The sequence below is a fragment of the Salvia splendens genome, chromosome 21 (genome assembly GCF_004379255.2).
Source record: "Salvia splendens isolate huo1 chromosome 21, SspV2, whole genome shotgun sequence".
In the NCBI taxonomy this organism is placed as follows: Eukaryota; Viridiplantae; Streptophyta; class Magnoliopsida; order Lamiales; family Lamiaceae; genus Salvia; species Salvia splendens.
In genome coordinates this window covers 8,530,228-8,549,680 of record NC_056052.1, presented here as the reverse complement: position 1 = coordinate 8,549,680, position 19,453 = coordinate 8,530,228, and the positions used below count along the sequence as shown (strand labels likewise).

At 40.2% G+C, this 19,453-nt stretch overlaps 2 protein-coding genes across 5 annotated transcripts; one reads left to right on the top strand and one right to left on the bottom strand.

Moving 5' to 3' along the window:
- The first annotated feature begins 5,349 nt into the window (after positions 1–5,349).
- Positions 5,350–9,792, top strand: LOC121783625 (putative E3 ubiquitin-protein ligase RING1a). Of its 4 annotated transcripts, none has more exons than XM_042181757.1 (10): positions 5,350–5,642; positions 5,804–5,846; positions 6,531–6,589; positions 7,407–7,488; positions 7,562–7,682; positions 7,794–7,835; positions 8,120–8,626; positions 8,817–8,924; positions 9,013–9,207; positions 9,447–9,792. In XM_042181757.1, the coding sequence occupies exons 1-10, from the start codon at positions 5,516–5,518 to the stop codon at positions 9,486–9,488; spliced, it is 1,326 nt and encodes a 441-aa protein (XP_042037691.1). In that variant the 5' UTR covers positions 5,350–5,515; the 3' UTR covers positions 9,489–9,792. The 4 variants fall into 4 exon arrangements, with proteins under 4 accessions (XP_042037691.1, XP_042037689.1, XP_042037693.1 ...); XM_042181755.1 differs by having other exon boundaries at positions 7,791–7,835; XM_042181759.1 differs by lacking the exons at positions 5,350–5,642; positions 5,804–5,846 and adding an exon at positions 5,857–6,194 and having other exon boundaries at positions 7,791–7,835.
- Positions 9,793–13,183: 3,391 nt separating this feature from the next.
- LOC121785473 (auxin-repressed 12.5 kDa protein-like) lies at positions 13,184–13,994 on the bottom strand. The gene is made up of 3 exons (XM_042183918.1): positions 13,796–13,994; positions 13,510–13,717; positions 13,184–13,398 (listed from the first exon to the last, which is right to left on the bottom strand). Exons 1-3 carry the CDS (start codon positions 13,899–13,901, stop codon positions 13,353–13,355), a joined length of 360 nt encoding a protein of 119 aa, XP_042039852.1. The 5' UTR covers positions 13,902–13,994; the 3' UTR covers positions 13,184–13,352.
- Positions 13,995–19,453: the final 5,459 nt, after the last annotated feature.

The following is a 19,453-nucleotide window of genomic DNA, read 5'->3' as shown; positions in this document are numbered from 1 at the left end:
AACATATGGGCAGGAGTGCCATCGGAAGACGTACGGTGTAGAAGATACGAAGGAATCATATGGGATGTTCCCATAAATTTACAATGGAAATAATCTTATCATGAATTATTTAGCAAATGTTAGAGAAAGAAGTATCCCCCCCACCCCCCCACCCCCCCCCCCCGGCAATATGTTTTTGAGAGAAATGAGATTAAATTAATTGATATTCTATTAAGTGTTTTAAATGTAACCGATAGACCTTTGATCTATTGATTAGAGCATACCACGATTTATAGTGAGAAGAAGAATAAATACCCTAGTTTTGTGTGAAAGGTGGCTAGGGGTGCGATTTCCGTAGAATCAAGAATGAGAATAGTATTACCTTTATTTCTCAATGATTTAATTATCTATGGGATTCTAGTATTTATAGAATCGCAACCCTAGACAGTTCGACCTTCCTAGTTGTCTCGGGAAAGAACCAACAAGAAAACCTGAGGGATATCCTAACCTATTCCCAACGACATCTAGCAAGGCAAGATATCAAAAAGAATATAAAATATTACGTGAATTAAATAAACAAAAATAAGTCTAACTATGTAAATTGAAATAATCTAAGATATGCAAAGATATGCATAGATCTTCAGTCATCCATGAAGCAGTTGGGTCTCTCTTTCGGGTGTGGTCGGACGATCTACTAGTGCTGGCTGGGTCGGCTTTTGGATGGGCTTGGGTCGTGATTGGGTCAGGCTCGGTGCTGCTGAGCTGCTCATCCAGCATAGGGAATGGTTACTAGGCAGGCATAAGGTTGGAGTCTCTATCATATACATCAAAGTCTTACAATTATTTATAATTACAAGAAAATAATCCTATCATGAATTATTTAGCAAATGTTAGAGAAAAGAAGTAGTATAATATGGGTTTGACAGACACTTTAGAATGTTAAATTCTGAAAAATTGATTGAAATAAACAAGAGTCCTTCATATTAAGGCCCCGACTACTAATGTCGTACACCAACTAATATTCTAAGCAATATTGTCTCCTCCAACTCCTTGGTTTTACAAAGTGATTTGGGAGAATTTAGGGTTTATTTAAGGTTCTTTTAAGAGTATTGAATATTGCTTAAAGTTTCTTGTCCATGCCTTCCTTAGCAAAATGGACTTGCTAAAATGAAGCATAGGCAATTAGGCATTTGTAGAAATGGGGTTGGTCGTGTAAGCTCAATCAAATCTTGCCACAAAGTTTTGGGATTATGCTTTTGCAACAGCTGTAATCTCATAAATCGACTACCTACTGCCACCTTACTGTCCCTCTGTTTCGGACTAAGTCTAACTACTTTGAGCTTCGGACTAAGTCTAACTACTTTGAGCTTAAAGCATTGGTGTCTTTGTTATCCGGACTAGACCTGACAATAAACATGAATTGGAGTTCAGATCTGTTCATCTATCTTTCTTGGCTACTAAGCTCTTGCCATAAAGGCTATTAAGCTTTGCTTCCTTCAAGCAAGTCATCATTATTAGAGATGTTGTATTTGATAAGTCAACTCTTCTTCACAAAGCTAGTATTTTGAATCTGTTCCATGTGTCACTCTCAATCCTATACCAGTTTGTATCTTTCTTTCCTTCCTTTACACCATACTTCTACTTCCTCATCAAGACTTTTAGTCCACTACCTCATGCTTCTTCATCACAGTCTCCTATTCCCTCTCCCTCTATTGCTCATTTTTTAAATTCCTTTCTCACCTCCAATTGCAGCAGAACTCCATGGTCCTCTTCATGATACCTTTCCTATAGTGGCCTCTCCTTCAGTTACTACTTCACTAATCTCTTCTACTTCAGTTGATCCTTCTGTTAAAGTTGCTAGACCATTCCACCAAACGGTGACTAGAGGGAAAGCCGACATTTTCAAGCCTAATGTATTACTCATTTTCTTGATTGTCTTCCTGAATTTGTGTTGGGAGTTTTTCTCATCTTATTTGAAAGGCTGCAATGTTTTGAAAATATTCTTGCTTTACTAAGGAATAAAATATGGATTTTAACATAACTTCCTCCTGGTAAACATCCATAGGAAATACTTGGGTTTGTAGATTGAAGAAACACGCAGATGGCAGCATAACTAGACATAAAGCACGACTTGTAGCTCAGGGTTTCTCACAAGAACCTGATTTTGACTATATAGAGACCTTTAGTCCAGTAGTTAAACCAACAACTATTACCTTAATTCTCTCTATTGTTGTCTCATCTAGATGGAGTGTTGACACATCTTTATTACAATAATACTTTCTTGCTTGGAGATTTAGAGGAAGAATATACATGCGGCAACCTCTTCGTTTTGAACAAGACGATCCTACTCTTGTTTGCAAGCTCAACAAAGATTTATATGGTCTGAAACGAGCATCAAGATCAGGGTTCCTTACTACTCAAGTTTTTCTTCTAGCTATTGGTTTCTCTCAAGCAAGAGAAGACACCCCACTCTTTTTCAAAATTTATAGTAAAGAGGTTACTTATCTTCTTATTTATGTTGATGATATGCTCATTACTGGCTCATCTTCATTTGCCATCAAACAAGTTATTTCTAAACTTAGTGAGCAGTTTTCTTATAGTTGAGGACTTGAGGTAACTCATACGGCTCAAGATTTACACTTGAGTCAAGGATCCTACATCAAGAGTGACTAGGAAAAATGCACATGCCAGGTGCAAGACCTTTTCCTACACCCATGCTGACCAATTTTAAACTTTTCAAAAACAAAGGAGATCATTTCTTAGATGGGAATTGTATAGAAGTACAGTTGCAATATGCAACTATCACTCAGTATGGAATTAGCTTCAGTGTTAACAAAGTAAGTTAGTTTATAGCATCACCTCTTGATACTCATTAGATGGCAGTGAAGAAAATATTGAGATACTTATGAGCTTCTTGTGTAGAAATGTCAGAATGCAATGTAGTCACTTTTCTTTTGTTCTAATTGGGCAGTGGATATGAAGCAGGCTGTGGTTTCGCGATCTAGCACAGAGGCTGAGTATCGAGGTCTTGCGGCAAGCAACATGTGAAGTCAACTGGATTAGTTCTTACCTGAGAACTGAAGGTAAGCTCATGGAAGTTCCTTGGTTGGATAGACAATATAAACGCGGATAGAATTGGCAAGAAATTCAGTTCTTCATGCTAGAAACAAAGCATATAGAGTTTGATATTCCTTTTGTGAGGGATAAAATAAAAGAAAGGGGTTAGAGCTAAGGTATACCCTAACTTTTGATCAGATCGTTAATGTTCTTACCAAGCCCTTGGGTTACCAATTCATCTCACGACTTCGAAACAAATAAGCATTTGTCCCTTGTCGACGATCGAATTGAGGGGAACTGTTTCAGAGGCAACCTTGAGCTCAACTGATGGAGTAATAAGAATAAAGTCTATTCAACTAATGCACAAAAGAAAATAAAAGCATGCAACAAAGTGTAATACTTCAAGCTCTAAGTTGATGTGTCCGATGTGGAAAGGGAGTCGGGCCTGAGGTTCATAACTCTACAACTTAAGAGCTCGTGACTTGTAGTACACATTGAAGCTGACTAATAAAGCTTACGATTATGCTAAGTTGGCTTGTAGTTAGATTTGTTTGATGCTTAAATATAGGGTTTGAGTGAGATTCTAGTATCTTGTACTCCCCATGTCCCACTTAGGAGTCCTAGTTGAGTTCGGCACGGGTTTTAAGAAATGTAAAGGAAAGTTGGTGAAAAAAAATAGTGAAATGTGTGTCATACTTTTTAAAATTAGTTTTATAATAAAATGTGAGCGGGAAAAGGTTAGTGGAACACAGGGCCTAATACCATTTATGGAATATTTCAACCGGGACTCCTAAAGTGTGACACCCAAAATGGTAAACCGGGACTCCTAAAGTGGGACGGAGGGAGTAACTCATATATATAGTGATGGAAATGTTCTTTGTGAAGCATCCTAAAAAATTATACTCCCCATATCTCATTATGAGTGATCAACTTTTCATTTTGGATTGTCCATCATAAGTGATTGATTTCTTTTTTGGCAAAAAGTAACACATTATCTCAATTATTTATTCTCTCTTACTTTATTCTCTCTTACTTATTCTCCTATTTCCTTGCTCCCTCCGTCCCATATAGATGATATACTTAGGAAATGACACGGGATTTAGGAGATGTTGTTTGTATGTAGGTGGAGAGAGAAAATAGTATATTTATAATAATGTAAGAGAGTTTTTCCAAAAAAAAGAAAGTGACATCTTTTGTGGGACAAACTAAAAATGAAAGTGTGACATATATTATGGGATGGAGGGAGTAGTACTTTATTCGCTCTATATCTCTCTTACTTTTTTCATCTCTCATATTTTATTCTCTCCAATACTCAATAAATATCGTTTTCTTAAATATCATGCCCAAAAGAAATTCCTCACGTGTATATAGTGGGACAGCGGGAGTACTATATTGAATACAAGAGTTATAACTCATAAAACTTATTTTTACATTCTTCTTAGCCTTCTTTAGCGCTTTCTTTTTAATCAAAATACACTGGGCGGGGGTTTAGACAGAGAGTTCTTCAATGGCTTCTTCTGCGATGCATTTATCTTCCGTTTTCCACACGATTGATCTCATATGACGTGCATAATGGAATAGAGCGTGTAAGAGATGTACTCTACAAATAATAGTAATCAAAATTGCGGTGAAATCATTATTGTTATTCAATGAATATAAAACGCAAACGCTTATAACAAGATTGTAGAAATAAAATACATAAGATAATAGTGACACCTTTTAATATAATGTACAAATCTTATTCTTGATATTCAATTTGTTTTTCGGACATGAAATTTACTCTCTGTCTCATAAAAATATGTTACCCCTTCCGTCCATGAAAAATAGGCAAGATTGTGAATGTCATGAGTTTTAATGTATAATTGATAAATTAAAAGATAGATAAGAAAAAGTAGGAGAGCGGGAAGGAAAAGATAGTAGAATGAGTGTTAGTGGATTATGTGGTCCATATTTAGAATGATGTGTAAGGTTAGTATTGGTTGAATACTTTCCTTTTTGAACTTAGTCTATTTTTCGTGGATGGATAAAAATGACAAAACTTGTCTATTTTTTTTATATGGAATGAGTATTTAGAATTGACACAATTTTTTGTATACAAGTGAATAAAGTTAGAAAGCATGAGAAACAATAGTTGAAATTGAATACAGGATGGTAAAGTAAGACAACCGAATTGGGAATAAAATTGTGTTAACCTTCCCGATAGCATGTTTGGAAGGACAACGGAAAGAAGAGCCGTATAGGGATAGACAAATCATGTGAAAAGGGGCTGGGCTCTTGCAACCCTTACAAAAATTATAAGGAACCGGACAGGAACGAACCGGAGGCGAAGAACCCCAATTCTCGCAATTAGAACTCAATGCTCTTCACATACATATAAACTTATGCATTCTATTTCTACAAAGAAGAACGAATCTATACTCAAAATTACTCCCTCTTTTCATTGACTTCGCCTCCATCCATCACCCCCGCCGCCGACCTAATGCCAGCGCAGAAGCGGCCGCGCGACAGCAGCACTCCTCCGCCGTCGCCGCCCGATGCAGAGAAAGGCGACGATTCGCCGCGAGGCAGCGAGAATCACAGCCCTGAACAGCCTCAAGACGTCTCAGGTTCGCGGTGGATCGTGTCTGTGCGTCCACGTCAACGGACATGCATTACATTCGATACGCTGAAATTCGAGTTTTATTCTGCGTTTCCTGTTCCCGATTTCCTTGTTGTTTTTTGTTGTTTTTAGCTGATTTCGTTTTTTTTTTGTGTCTCCGCTTCTCAGATTCCGACTGCAGCTCCGACTCCAGCGGCGGAGAGAAAGACGAGTAATGTATCTGTATCTCTTTATGCGTGCGGCTTTTATACATGCGAGATGCGTGTTGTGTTAGTCTAGATGTGCGGTTGTAGCTTGAGATCTGCCTGTTTTAAAGTGGTAGAATTTCCTAACTTAGGTCTGTTTGAAGAGGATCTTCGGGATTGTTCGTCTATTTTCCTTGTTTTTCATTCATTGATGTGTTTGGTGAGCCTCGATTTTGGATTTGGCTACTGCGATGTGAATTTTCTTTTAGAAATTGAATATGGCACGTGAAATCATGCATGATCCGCTCGGGGCTGTTGCGACTTTAGGATGTTTTTGTGGTGGTTAGGTTCCGAGGTTGCTTTAGATGGAAATGGTAATTTTGCTTCAGTTTTCCAGCTGTATGATCTCTATCTTCTATAGATTGCTTCTTTCATGTTAGTGCTTATGTTTCTGGAAATTGTGTGGAAATACTCCGTGGCTTAATTAATGTCCACTTCAATGAGGAGGTTTTTGTTGTTTTGCTGTTAACATATATTGAATACTGCATTATATATTGAACTTCTGAATGGCCGTGTCATGACTATATTTCTTATTTTGAGATTGCACGCAGTCTTGGTAAGAAGATCCGGCACTTGTGGCCTTGTTTGTATGTGATATACATTGTCTAAGAAATAAGAATATCTCTAAATGCTATTCTGTTGAACCTCAGATTTATTGTAGTGAAACTGGCGGAAGTGCGAAAGGAAGTCCAGTGTCCAATATGTTTAGGTATGTTGTCTTAATTTTAAGCTGCAGTTTTCTCTGCTTTGTTGGGGTTTATTTGTGATGCCTGATATGATTAAAGTTAATCAGTTCTTCGAGTTAAGTTTGGTACTTCAGATATGCAGCTGTATTTGAGTGCTCTTGCAAATTACTGCTGTGACTTGTGATTATCTTAAATATATATTTGTCCAAGTAAGGCACTCAGTTTACAAGCACTGAACTCCTCTCCATCTCTGAGGTCAAAATTTCTACTGCACACAAGGTTTCTTCATTATGTGGGGATATGTATATACATACCTTGGTGCATATGACATCACAGCTTGTTGTGCATTCTTTTTATTTTACCTTCAACTAAGTCTGTTCTTGCAGAAAAATGTCAGTTGCATGAAATTATTTTAGTAAGGCTTGTGTCGACTTCACCTATGTCAGTATGGATGTGAAGTATGCTACATTTAAGTTTATGTGAAGAAGCGTATAATAATAAATTGAAACAAAAGGACAAAAGAATGAAAAGAAATGCATAGTTTCTTGCTATAAATTGATTTGATGGAATGGTTTGGCAGTAATATCCGAGAGTGTTCTGATGTGCTGCTTTATGCTGGAAACTGAACTACTATTTTTAGCAGTTACTACTTTTTATCCAAACTATCTGATACATGAGATAGTTAAGAACCACCATGAAGATTTTTCAACTTTTTATTGATCATTAGTTATTGTGCACAATGCCTCATATTTGTTACTAGAGAGCTTAGTAGAGATAATCTAAAATCTATTGGTTACAACTTGTCCATGGTGTATTTTGTTTTTAACTTTTTATTGACAGGCATCATTAGGAAGACAAGAACAGTCATGGAATGCTTGCATCGCTTTTGCAGAGAGTGCATTGACAAATCCATGCGACTTGGGTACATTCTTGTACTTCTTTTCGTCTGATACCACAGAAGAGTTCTTGCAGTTCTCTAATTATTCTTTCTGCAGCAACAACGAATGTCCTGCTTGCCGCACTCATTGTGCTAGTCGGCGTTCTCTAAGAGATGATCCAAATTATGATGCCCTGATCGCTGCTCTCTATCCAGACATCGATAAGTACGAGGAAGAGGTAATGGGAGAAAATATTATCTACTCATCTTGTAGAAAATGTAAAATTTGCTTTTGCTTTTGCTTTTGCTTTTGCTTTTGCTTTATCACCAACTGTTTCAATTCACAGCAGGAACTGGCTTTCCATGAAGAGGAGAGAGCTCGCAATAAGCAGGTGAACAGATCAAGGTTTAGTCTCAGATTTCAAGCATTCATCGATGAAGGAGTTTAGTTCATTTAGGTTTCAGATACATCAATCACTCAATGGGCTGTGAGGTCCAATGTGGAATAATTTGTTGCTGTCCTTTTTATGAAGTGATCAATAAGTGTGTGAATGAACCTTCTACATTGGTTGTCCGCATCATTAGGATGCTTCATGACGTTGCCTACAAAGTGTTTTTTACTCTGACTTGCCTGAAGCAAAACTGAAATATGCTTAAAATCTTTGTTTCATAACAGATCCAAGCTTCTATTGCCCAGACTTTCCGTCGTCAAGCTGAAGCTCTAGGAAAGAAACGAACAACAAGAGCTACATCCGCAACATTTGTCAGGAGGCAGGGCAATCATCGAAATTTGCGAGGTCGGAGAAACCGTGCTGCTGAACGCAACGGATCTGATGAAGAGGAAGGTATTAATGGACATGATGAGAGTAAAGACTCATCCTCAACTGACGAGCACTCTGAACCCAAAACAAAAAGATACAAGAGATGGGGAGGAGCTCGTAGATCACAGCCATCACCGGGGGGTAGTGGAGATGATGCTGATTATTCAGAAGCAACCAGGGGGATACTTGGTGCATCTTCTACACCTCATGGCAGTACAGAACTTATTGCCTGGGGAAGAGGCCGCAATCGCAGTAATAACCGACATGGTGGCCTGAATTGGACAAATGGTAGGGTTACTAGGGGTCACCGGTTGTCAAAGCTGACTAATCGTCTCAAATCTTTACATGAAAGCGATGAAATGGTAATGTTACATATTTTTCCTATTGAACTTGGAAATTGAGTGTTTTAATTTAAACCGTTTTTGGGGGCGGGTGGTGAGTTTGATCTTCACTGGGATGAATTCAGTTGGAGGGGTTATCTCTGAACTTTCCATATTCACTTCTTTTGTCTTAATCAAAGCTACTCACAACTTCTTCTTAACTATGTTTCAGTTGAAAATTAGTGTCATGATTGTCTCATTGCACGAAGAGACGATACCCAACTTGAAGCGACCGTACCTCTGCTGCAGCCCCACATCGTCAGTGAGACACTTATGCCAGGTTCAGACCCATTGCCTCGTTATCTTTTCTTCAGCTGTTTTGGCCATAATGGAGATTCTGAATAGTTTCAAAACCACTTCTCTTGCAGTATGTTGCTATGCAGACATCCATGGAAGCCAGTGAGATTGAGATGCTAATAATAAAAGACTTCCATCCTGTGAACAACTCGCTAATTCTCCCGAAAGAATCTGGTGCCTTAGATCCTAACCAGAACGAGCTGCATTTGTTGGATGAGCAGCAAACTTTGGAGGAAATTAATGCCAGGTTTACTCAGCACCATCTGGTAAGACGCGCCCTCGTCTCATACAACTATCCAATTCCCAAACAGAATGACCAATGAATTCTCGTATCGCTTATCTCCTTTTTTGCTTTATGCCTTGGGTGTTTCTGGGTAACAAGTCTCTGATAGTGACCATACAACATACACTGCATATATTACTATCAAAATATCGTAAAATATGAATCGAATAAGTCGTTTGCGAGTGACATGATTTATAATGACATTGACTTGTCTATGCACAGGTTTTTGCATACCGGCCAAAGGCGAAACCCGAAGGGAAGTGATGATAACTTAAATCGGTCTTCCTGTGCCAGAACAATGCAGGAAGTAAGTTTCCTGCAGTTTTTCTAATTATATACATGTATATTCCTGTTCAACTCAAGTGGTTTTACAAGTAAAGAGAGTTACCATATATAAGCAATCAAAGCAACTAGATTCTAGAGACTATGGTGATATAGTTGCGCATATATAATATATGTATGCCTTCAACTTGTTAAATTATGTATGGTCTTTTGTATGCGAAGAAGCATCCTTTTTTCTAATGGAGCCTCTCACAACACTAATTAATGTTGAGCTGTTTTTCTATCATGTCTATATCTCTTAGTTTTGCCTGCTTCACTTTATAAATTTTTGCTAATTCATTTCTTGTAACGAAATTACGGTCATTAATCTTATGTATGTTTATACTTGTGATTACGTGTATTTATTTCCTAACAAAATTGTTACTGAATTATTCCCTCCGTTTCACAATAAGAGTCATGATTTGTCATTTTCGTCTGCCCCATAATAAAAGTCATGTTTTGTCATTTTCATCCATCTCATAATAAAAGTCATATTTCACTTTTACCTTAAATGGTAAGTAGGCCTCACATTCCATCAACTTATTCCACTTACATTTTATTATAAAACTAATACTCCATCCGTCTCAGCTCAAGTGATTGATTTCTTTTTAGTCATTATCTTGCGAAGATGATAATAAATAGTGAAAGTAGAGATAAAGTAAATTAAGATAGTTGAATGTGGTTCTCACTTATATATGTTATCTTTGTCCCATTTCAAGTGATTATTATTCTCTCTCTTACTTTATATTACTTCACTTTAACTATTTATTATCATTTTTTTCAAATACGTGCGTCGAAAAATAGTCAAATCACTTGAAATGGATGGGACAAAGGGAGTATATATAAGTGAGAATCACATTTAACGAACCTATTTAACTCATTTTTCTTTATATTTTTTAAAATTGTGTCTTAGCTAATTTGTTTAACTCATTTTTCTTTATATTTCTTAAAACTTCTGTTCAAATTAAATATGTGCAAAGTGAAAGTCAGTTTCAATGATGCATTAAATGAAAACTGTGTAGGATTGTTGTAAATAATAGTATGTCAATGTGTCACATTGTGTATTGCATTATCATGATTAATCATGGAAGAGTCCACTGAACACCATCAGACCATCCACAACGCGTCTCGCGCCGGGCTCGTGTCTCGTCTCGGAGAGACGAGACCCCCGCGAGACGCATTGCAGCGGCCATCTCGTCTCCAGCTCGCGACCGTCTCGTCGCGTAGCTCGTCTCGGAGAGACACGAGACGAGCTGTCTCGCCACGCGCCCGAGACACGTGGCACGTCCCCATGCGTGCGTGACGCCCACTCGCTGGCCCGCGAGTGGGCGTCGTCACTGATGACGCAATAATTCATTTTTTTTAAAAAAAAATCGATTTTTAATAAAAAAAATTTTTTTTTTCCAAACGGTAATATTACCGTTAAATATTTATTTTCATTTTTTAAATTTTTAATTTTTTTACTCTATAAATAATTCTATTCCATACTCATTTCAAACACAAACACACATCTATTCCTCTCAAATCCTCTCTATCACTCCAATTTCCATCTTCAATCAACTCAAACAAATGGATCCTTTTGAGCAAATGCGCCAATTAATGGAACAATCACTCGAAGAAGATCGACGACGAGAGGCGGAGGAAGCCGCACCACCCCCACGACGCTCCCGGAAGTACATCAATCGGAACCGGGAGGAAGCCGCCGCACGGTTAGTACGCGACTACTTCTGCGATAACCCGATTTGGGGAGATACCTATTTCCGTCGCCATTTCCGCATGCGGAAACCGCTATTTCTCCACATAGCGAATACTTTGGCGGCCAGGGAGGAGTTCTTCCGAGAAGGGTTCGACGCGGTCGGTCGTCCCAGCCACACGACGCTGCAGAAATGTACTGCAGCCATCCGGCAGCTTGCGACTGGACAAACGGCCGACATATTCGACGAATACCTGCACATCGGAGACAGCATTGGGCGCTTGTGCTTGCTCAACTTCTGCAGAGGCGTCCGGGCAGCCTTCAGTGACGAATTTCTCCGGAGGCCAACCACGGAGGATTGTCAGTTCCTCCTCAACCTGCACGAACAAGTGCACGGATTCCCCGGGATGCTTGGCAGTGTCGATTGCATGCACTGGCAATGGAAGAATTGCCCGGTGGCTTGGAGGGGTTCCTACACGAGCGGCCACAAAGGCACCCACCCAACCGTTGTACTCGAGGCCGTTGCCGACTACCGACTTTGGATCTGGCACGCGTACTTCGGGGTCCCTGGCTCGAACAACGACGTAAACGTGCTCCAACAGTCCGACCTCTTTACCGAAGTTTTGGATGGTAAAGTGCCGGCCATCAACTTCGTCGCCAACAACCGGCGGTATAAAATGGGGTACTATCTCGCCGACGGCATCTACCCGAAGTGGCCGACCTTCGTGAAGACGTGCGGCAGGCCAGCGAACCCAAAGCAGGCTCTTTTTGCGCAGAAGCAGGAGGCTGCGCGCAAGGATGTGGAGAGGGCGTTCGGGGTTCTCCAAGCGCGCTTCAACATCATCAAAGCCCCGGCTCGTTCGTGGTTCATGGAGAGCATGGTCGACATCATGTATACGTGCATAATCTTGCACAACATGATTGTCCGAGACGAAGGACCCGATGCCGGAAATTGGTTCGACCCCGAATCCCCCGGAAGCTCAACCGCAAGTAGTCCGCCGCGAAGTGGAGCGCATCCATCTATACAAGAACGATTGGCTATTCGGGCAAGGACACGCGACTCTAGCGCCCACACCCAACTCCAAGAGGATCTAATTGAGCACATTTGGAAAAACTTTGGCGGAGAAGATTAAATTATGTCATTTTTATTTTTTTAGAATTTTAATTATGTCTTCGTTTTTTTAATGTTAAGTTGTAATATTGTTTTAATTTTAATAAAGTGTGTTTGTTTAAATTGAATTGGGTTTTAAAAAAATTATAAATTAAATTGAATGAATAGTAATTAAGAGACGGTATAGAGACGGTTAAGAGACGGAGCGTTGCAGGTTCCGTCTCTTAGTTAAGAGATGGAGGAAAAAAGGACAGTGGGGCCCTCAAATAGTGCTCAAATAGTAGTTAAGAGACGGTTTAAGAGACGGTATAGAGACAGCGTTGTGGATGGCCTCAACTATATATCGCAATGTGGGTGTGGGCCATTTAAACCTCATCTTCTTGTCTGCTGTCAGTAGGCTTTCGCTGTCGTCGCCCTTATTTTAATTCAACATTACATTATTCTTGCAGAAAGTTATAATAACATTATCACATAATCGATATATATATTGGTATCCAATGAAAGTATAACTTGGACATACTAACAACCCCAAACTGTAGAGGGATGGATTGGAATCAGAATTTAAGTTGCATATTTAAAATTTTACTTGATAAATTAGAATTACTAATATCTCTATCACTGCTGGGGTGAATTGTACTAGCAAGCAATTACTTTTATTTGACGCATCTAATTTATGGGGTCCCATCACTCGAATTTTTTCTAAATCATTATCATCTTTGACTAATTTGGCCATTGAATTATTATTTTCTCTTGATTGACAGCTTTATCTTTGTTAGTGTAGGTTGTATAATCTCCCATTAAACATGTCATTGAGAAATTAAATACAACGTGACGCAGAGGAAACCTTGATTAGCATTAAGTAGCAGATCAGAAACTCAAACCATAATAAAGTTTGCTTTAATCAAACCATAATAACCAGAAAAGTAACCAAACCCCTCATACCCATAATACATACTACTTTTATATACATGCAACTCAAAACAAGTAAACTATTTAGATGCGTTCACACTTTCTCGTGGTGCTTGCTCCTCGTCTCCCCACTGTATAGCCTACAAAATTCAAGATAAATTCATATAATTAACATGTATAATAATAATAATAGTACACAAAAATCAAAATTTTTAGAAAAAACAAAAAAAAGGAGGTGCCAAAGTGATCACCAGTCATAAACGGTGGGGGAGTTGGGCTCGGGGCGGTCGAAGTAGTTAGCTCCGACGGTCTTGGTGGCGATGTTGCTGCCGGGATGGAAGACGCTCCGCCACACGTTGTCCTTCCTGACGGTGGTGGGCGACGGCGTCCCTGGTGTCACCGGGCTGGCCGGCATCGACAGAGATCGCTGGTACTTGCTGCTTCCCTCCACCCCAATATCTGATAATCTCGTCATCATATCACAAATTAATCCCCAAAAAATAAAATAAGATCACACGCAACAAGTAGTATGTATACCTTTGATGTTCAAGGGCTTGGTGTAGACCTTCTTCAGGTGTTTGAGGCCGCGCTCCGGCAGCGGCCCGGCCACCACATCATCCCAGAGATGATCCAAGAGCACCATTTTCTTGAATGATTTTGTGATGATGGGTGTATAAATACAAGGGTTTGAGGGTGCAAAATATCTATCCTTTTCTATATTCCACCTTCTTTTCTCTATTTCCAGGATGGGATCCTCTATTGCATGGAGTAATTGTTTATTACTACATGGATATTATCGTCAGTCGACTAACTTATTAATACTCTACATAACTCAAATTTGTTAGTGAGTAAGGTACGTATAACGTATAATATGACAAATATAATGTCGTTGATAATGATATGTAATGTTATGGTAAGTTATACTATGAGGTATGTTATGAATTCTAATTTTATGTTAGCTATTGCACATTTTATTAGTCATTCGTCCCATAAATTAGTACTAACGTTTTGTTATCATTTCTAATACGTAGTTTTTTTTTCTTTAATTATCTCCACTTATTAATAATCTCGTTACACAGCTGAAAGCACATCATTTTTCCACTCCAACACACTCTACATATACCTCTAAAATCCCATATTTTTTACAATAAGGTACATGACATTTTCTCCACTTATACACAAAAAATGTGTTACTTATAGTATGTATATAATAGTACTCTCTCCGTCCCGGACTACTCGAACGTTTACTTTTCGGCACGGAGATTAAGGAATGATTATTTAGTGTTTTAAGTAGAATGGCTAATAAAGTTGGTGAATTTTAAGGTCATTTTTTTATCCAATATTTGCTTCCAATCCAAAATTAAAATTGAAACCCTATGAATCATCGTTCTTGTTCATCCAATATTTTGCTTCCAACCCAAAATTAAAACTGAAACTCTAAATTTGGGTCTTGAATCATCGTTCTTTTCTTGTTCATATTGTCTCCATAACTCTTCTCTCAATGGTGTCCGAGACAGAGACCATCGTTCCTGACATTCCCCTTTCCCGTTACCGCAGTCGTAGCCCTCCACTTAGATACCGTCATAACGTGAATCGATCTCTTTTCAGAAGAGCTATTGTAGCCCCAATTTCTGATTCTGAAAGTTTGAGGTCTGATCCAGGTGTTTCAGTGAATGAATCTGAAACGGTGGTGCAGGAGACGGTGTTTGACGACTCGCCGTTCTTCCGCCGTGGATTAATCGCGGATGGAAGATCGCGTAGACGGGGAGTGAGGTTGATCTAGGGTTTCAAGAGAGAGTTTTTTTTAGGATTTACAGATAGAGAGTTGCAAAGAGAGAGAACAGATACATTACAAATGAATTGAGGATGGTGGGGTTGGTGGAGTTGGTGGTTAATTAATAAATGTCATTAAATTAGCTTTAATTAAGTGTGATAAGGGAATTTTAATTTTTACTAAAAATGGAAAGAGTGCAGTTAACTTGGGACGCACAGAAAGGAAAATAGTGCAAGTAGTCCGGGACGGAGGGAGTATTACTCAAAGTAGTATCACAAGTATAACATTTTTTTGGGATGAAAGAAATCTCAGATTTATAATAAAATGTAAGTGAAATTAAATTAATGAATATGAAGTTTGTTACTAAAAATAGCATATCATTCGTCCCCAAAAAATAGACTAGTTTTACCATTTTGAGTCGACCCTAAAATTAGACAGTCCAAATATAAAAAGTTTTAATCAAATATACACCACTAATAATGTGAACCACGTGATTACTAAAACTAAGAGCATCTCCAGTGGCGGACGTCCGGTCGGACATCCGGTCGGACGTCGCGACGGGCGACCCGGACGTCCGCCATTGTGGCGTTTGGGGTCGGATACGGACGTCCCGTGAGGACGTCGGGTGTCCTCGGACGTCCCTGCGACGGGCGGGCGGACGTCCGCCACTGTGGCAAGGGTCGGACGTCCCGCTCGGACGTCCGAAATTTTTTTATTTTTTTTAAACCCTATATATACGGCTCGTTGAACTTCATTTCATTTGCACCACTTGTTGTTAACAAGTTTCTCTCTTCTTTTACTACAAATTTCATTTCTACTTTTAATGGAGAACGATAGGAACTCCCCGGCCACGAGCGAGTCGCAGACTCCGGCGTTTCCCATCGACCTGGAGGGAAACGCCAGCGGAAATGCGACAACAGTACCAGGAATGGGACAGATGGGTGGGATGGGTGGGATGATGTCCCCTTATATGTACAATTGGATGGGACAGATGGGCGGTATGGGTGGTATGATGCCCAGGGCAGCCGGGATGGGGGGCATGACCCCAAATATGATGATGCCGGGGATGGGGATGGGGGGCATGACCCCAAATATGATGGGACAGATGGGTGGGATGATGCCGGGGATGATGCCGGGGATGATGGCGGGGATGATGCCGGGGATGATGCCGGGGATGATGCATGTGGGAGGGGGTGGCAGGGGCCCTGAACCACTAGCGGACGATGTCTATCGGCCGGTTGTGGATATGCAGTCTACTGATACCCCTTCCACTTATGTTCCGGATACTCAGTTCACCGGCATAGACACTTTCTCTTTTGAGGAGTTGGGGATATCTCCAGTCAGGCAGACGCCCGATGATATGAGCGGGGGCAGGGGGAAGGGACGTGGCAAGGGCAAGGGGAAAGCCCCAGGGTCTTCCTCACGAACGGTGGCAGAGGAGGAGGATGAGGAGACGGGAAAGAGGACGATCTGGAGCCAGTGGGAAAACGTCGCGCTTGCGAAGGCTTGGATTGCAATTGTCGAGGATCCCTATGTCGGTGCCAACCAGCATATTGACAGACTATGGCATCGGATCGCTGAAGCCTACCACACACACAAACCGGCTAGTGCGAAGCGTCGCCTTCCCGAACAGTGCCGGAAACAGTGGGAACGGTTGAGGCCTAAGCTTAGTCGATTTGCTGGCCTCTACCAAAACAACCTCCGCCAGGCAAGCAGCGGTATGTCCGAGGAGGATGTCCGGAACCGTGCCTTTTCTCAGTACCCTGACAGAGCCTTGAAATTCAAACAATTCGACCAGTGGGAGGCCTTTCTCGTGGTGAAGGATTCCCCAAAGTTTTGTGGGGGAGTCGAATCGGGCTGGGCGAAGCGGACGAAGATCAACGCTTCCGGTGAATACAGCAGCAGTGCTGGTTCGCACGAGCTCCCGGAAGCCGATGAAGTGTCCCCGCTACCGCAATCAGACTCTCGCCGTCGTCGTCGCCCGGTTGGGCAAAAGGCTGCGCAACGGAGGGCTAGGGGAACCAGCAGCGGTAGCGGGTCGTTCGAGGTTGAATCGGAGGCCCCTGCTCCCCAAGAAGATATCGACCGCTTCGCCCGCGCGCAGTTAACGACAAGCTTGGTCCGGACCATGCATAGGTGGCATAGCACGACCGATCCGCTGTACAAGAGGATGCTGAAGGATGTCATCGATGGATGTCGGCGCGATTTGGGGATGCCCCCCATTGGAGATGATGGCGCCGAGCTTAGCGGAGGGGACGACGGGGGCGGCACGGGCGACGGTGACGGCACGGGTGACGGCACGGGTGACGGGGGCGGCACGGGCGACGAGGACAGCGCGGAGTGAGCCGGGCCCATTGGATTATGTATTTTTCTTTTTTTGAATGACTATGTATTTTGCTTTTTTTCTAACTATGTTTTTTTTATGTTTTATGAATATGTATTTTTGCCCGTATTTTGCTTTCCCGTATTCCGTGTCAAAATTATATTTCCGTTTTTACGTAATTAAATTATTGTGATTTTTTTTATTGCGGGATGTCCTAGTGGGAAGGGCGGACATAGGAGGGGATGTCCTAGTGACGTGGCAGTGGGATGGGAAGTCCTAGCGACGTGGCAGGAGGTGTTTTTGGGATGTCCTAGTGGATGTCCTAATGGGATGTCCGCCCACTGGAGATGCTCTAATTCCATTACCTTTTCCCCATCTTTCTCTCTTACTTTTTTTAATAACTCTCTTACTTTACTTTAAATGGTATACATGTCCCCACCCATATTCTACTAACTTATTCCACTCATATTTTATTTAAAATTTATATATATAAGTGGGACATATATTCTACTAACTTTTTTACCTTTACTTTTCTTAATGTTTTGAAAACCCGCTTCGAAAAGAAATGGGAGTCCTATTCGCAAACGGAAGGAGTAAACATTTGCATGGATATGGGGTGGTGATTGTAAAAATGGAGTGGAATAAGAGAATCAGAAAAGAGGATAAGGATGAAGACTAATTAAAGTGGGCCCCGCCGAAAGGGCAAGACATAGCTATTACATGTGTCACCTTATCTACCGGCTTGTCCTTTACTCTGCCTACGTAGGGGCACCATCGTCATTATACTTTTGATATTTATCCACGCTTTATAGCGATATTATATCTGAAGTTTGAATTAATACTCTACATCACAAATGTCAAATAATGAGATTAGGCCTCTTGATTTAGAATTCTACATTATAAATAGTGAGTTGAATGGAATGTGGTTTTACTTATTACAATAATCAAAAATAGAATAACATATTTATATGAATGAACGTATTAAAAAACCGAGACATCTATCAAATTAAAAATATTGATTTTGGGTCACACTGAACTTGGATAAATATATGAGCACGCCCATCGGTGCTCTTGCGCAATGACGGCGTCCGTGCCATCGGCGAGAGCAGACCCGTGCTCGCTGCTGTGCTCTTGCCAACGGCACGGCCCTGCTCGATGCATAGAGCACGTCCGTGTCAACGGCAAGAGCACGAGCAGCCGACGTGGCATGCTCTGATTGGCCGTTGATTTATTATTATTTTTATTATTTTTTAAAAAAAATTGAAAAAATCTGAATAATTCAGATTTAATTTAAAAAATTCCCACTTCCTAATAAAATATATCCATTTTTTCACACTTAATTTATTTTTTCATTATTTTTACCCCAAAATTCATACTTTCATCTATAAATACTCTCATTTCAAACACAAAAAATGACACTATACCAAACAAGTCTCCCAATCTCAATTTTTATGATATTTTTTTCATTTTTAGGATTTTAATTATGTAATTTTTAATTTTTAGGATTTTAATTATTTAACCTTTAATTTTTTAGTAATTTGTAATAGTATTTCGCGTATTATTAATGCATTTAATATTGTGGAGATATTTTTAGTAATTGAAGTATTTAAATTAAATAATAAAATGATGGGACCCTTGAGCATACTCTTGTGGAAGAACATGAATGTGAGTGTTGTGCTCTTGCAAAATGGGGGCAAATAAAAAATTAATAAAAATGGGTCTGGATCCATATCCATGCTCATTGGCCTAATTTAGAGCATCTCCAATGCATGGATGTCCCACTCGGACATCTACTAGCACTTCCCAAAAACACCTCCTGCCACGTCACTAGGACTTCCCCTGCACAATCCGCTCTTCACATCGCCCTTCCCACTAGGACTTCCCGCAATAAAAAAAATCACAAATAAAGCAATTTACGTTTACGGAAATAAAATTTCAATACGAATACGAACGAGAAAAATTAACAACTTCATTAAAAAAAACATACATGATTCGAAAAAAAAAATTAACCACATCAACGCCAACCCCTCCGCGTCCAAACCTCTTCGATAATATATAGAGTTTTTTTATAAAAAAAATTATAACTCGGACGTCCGCG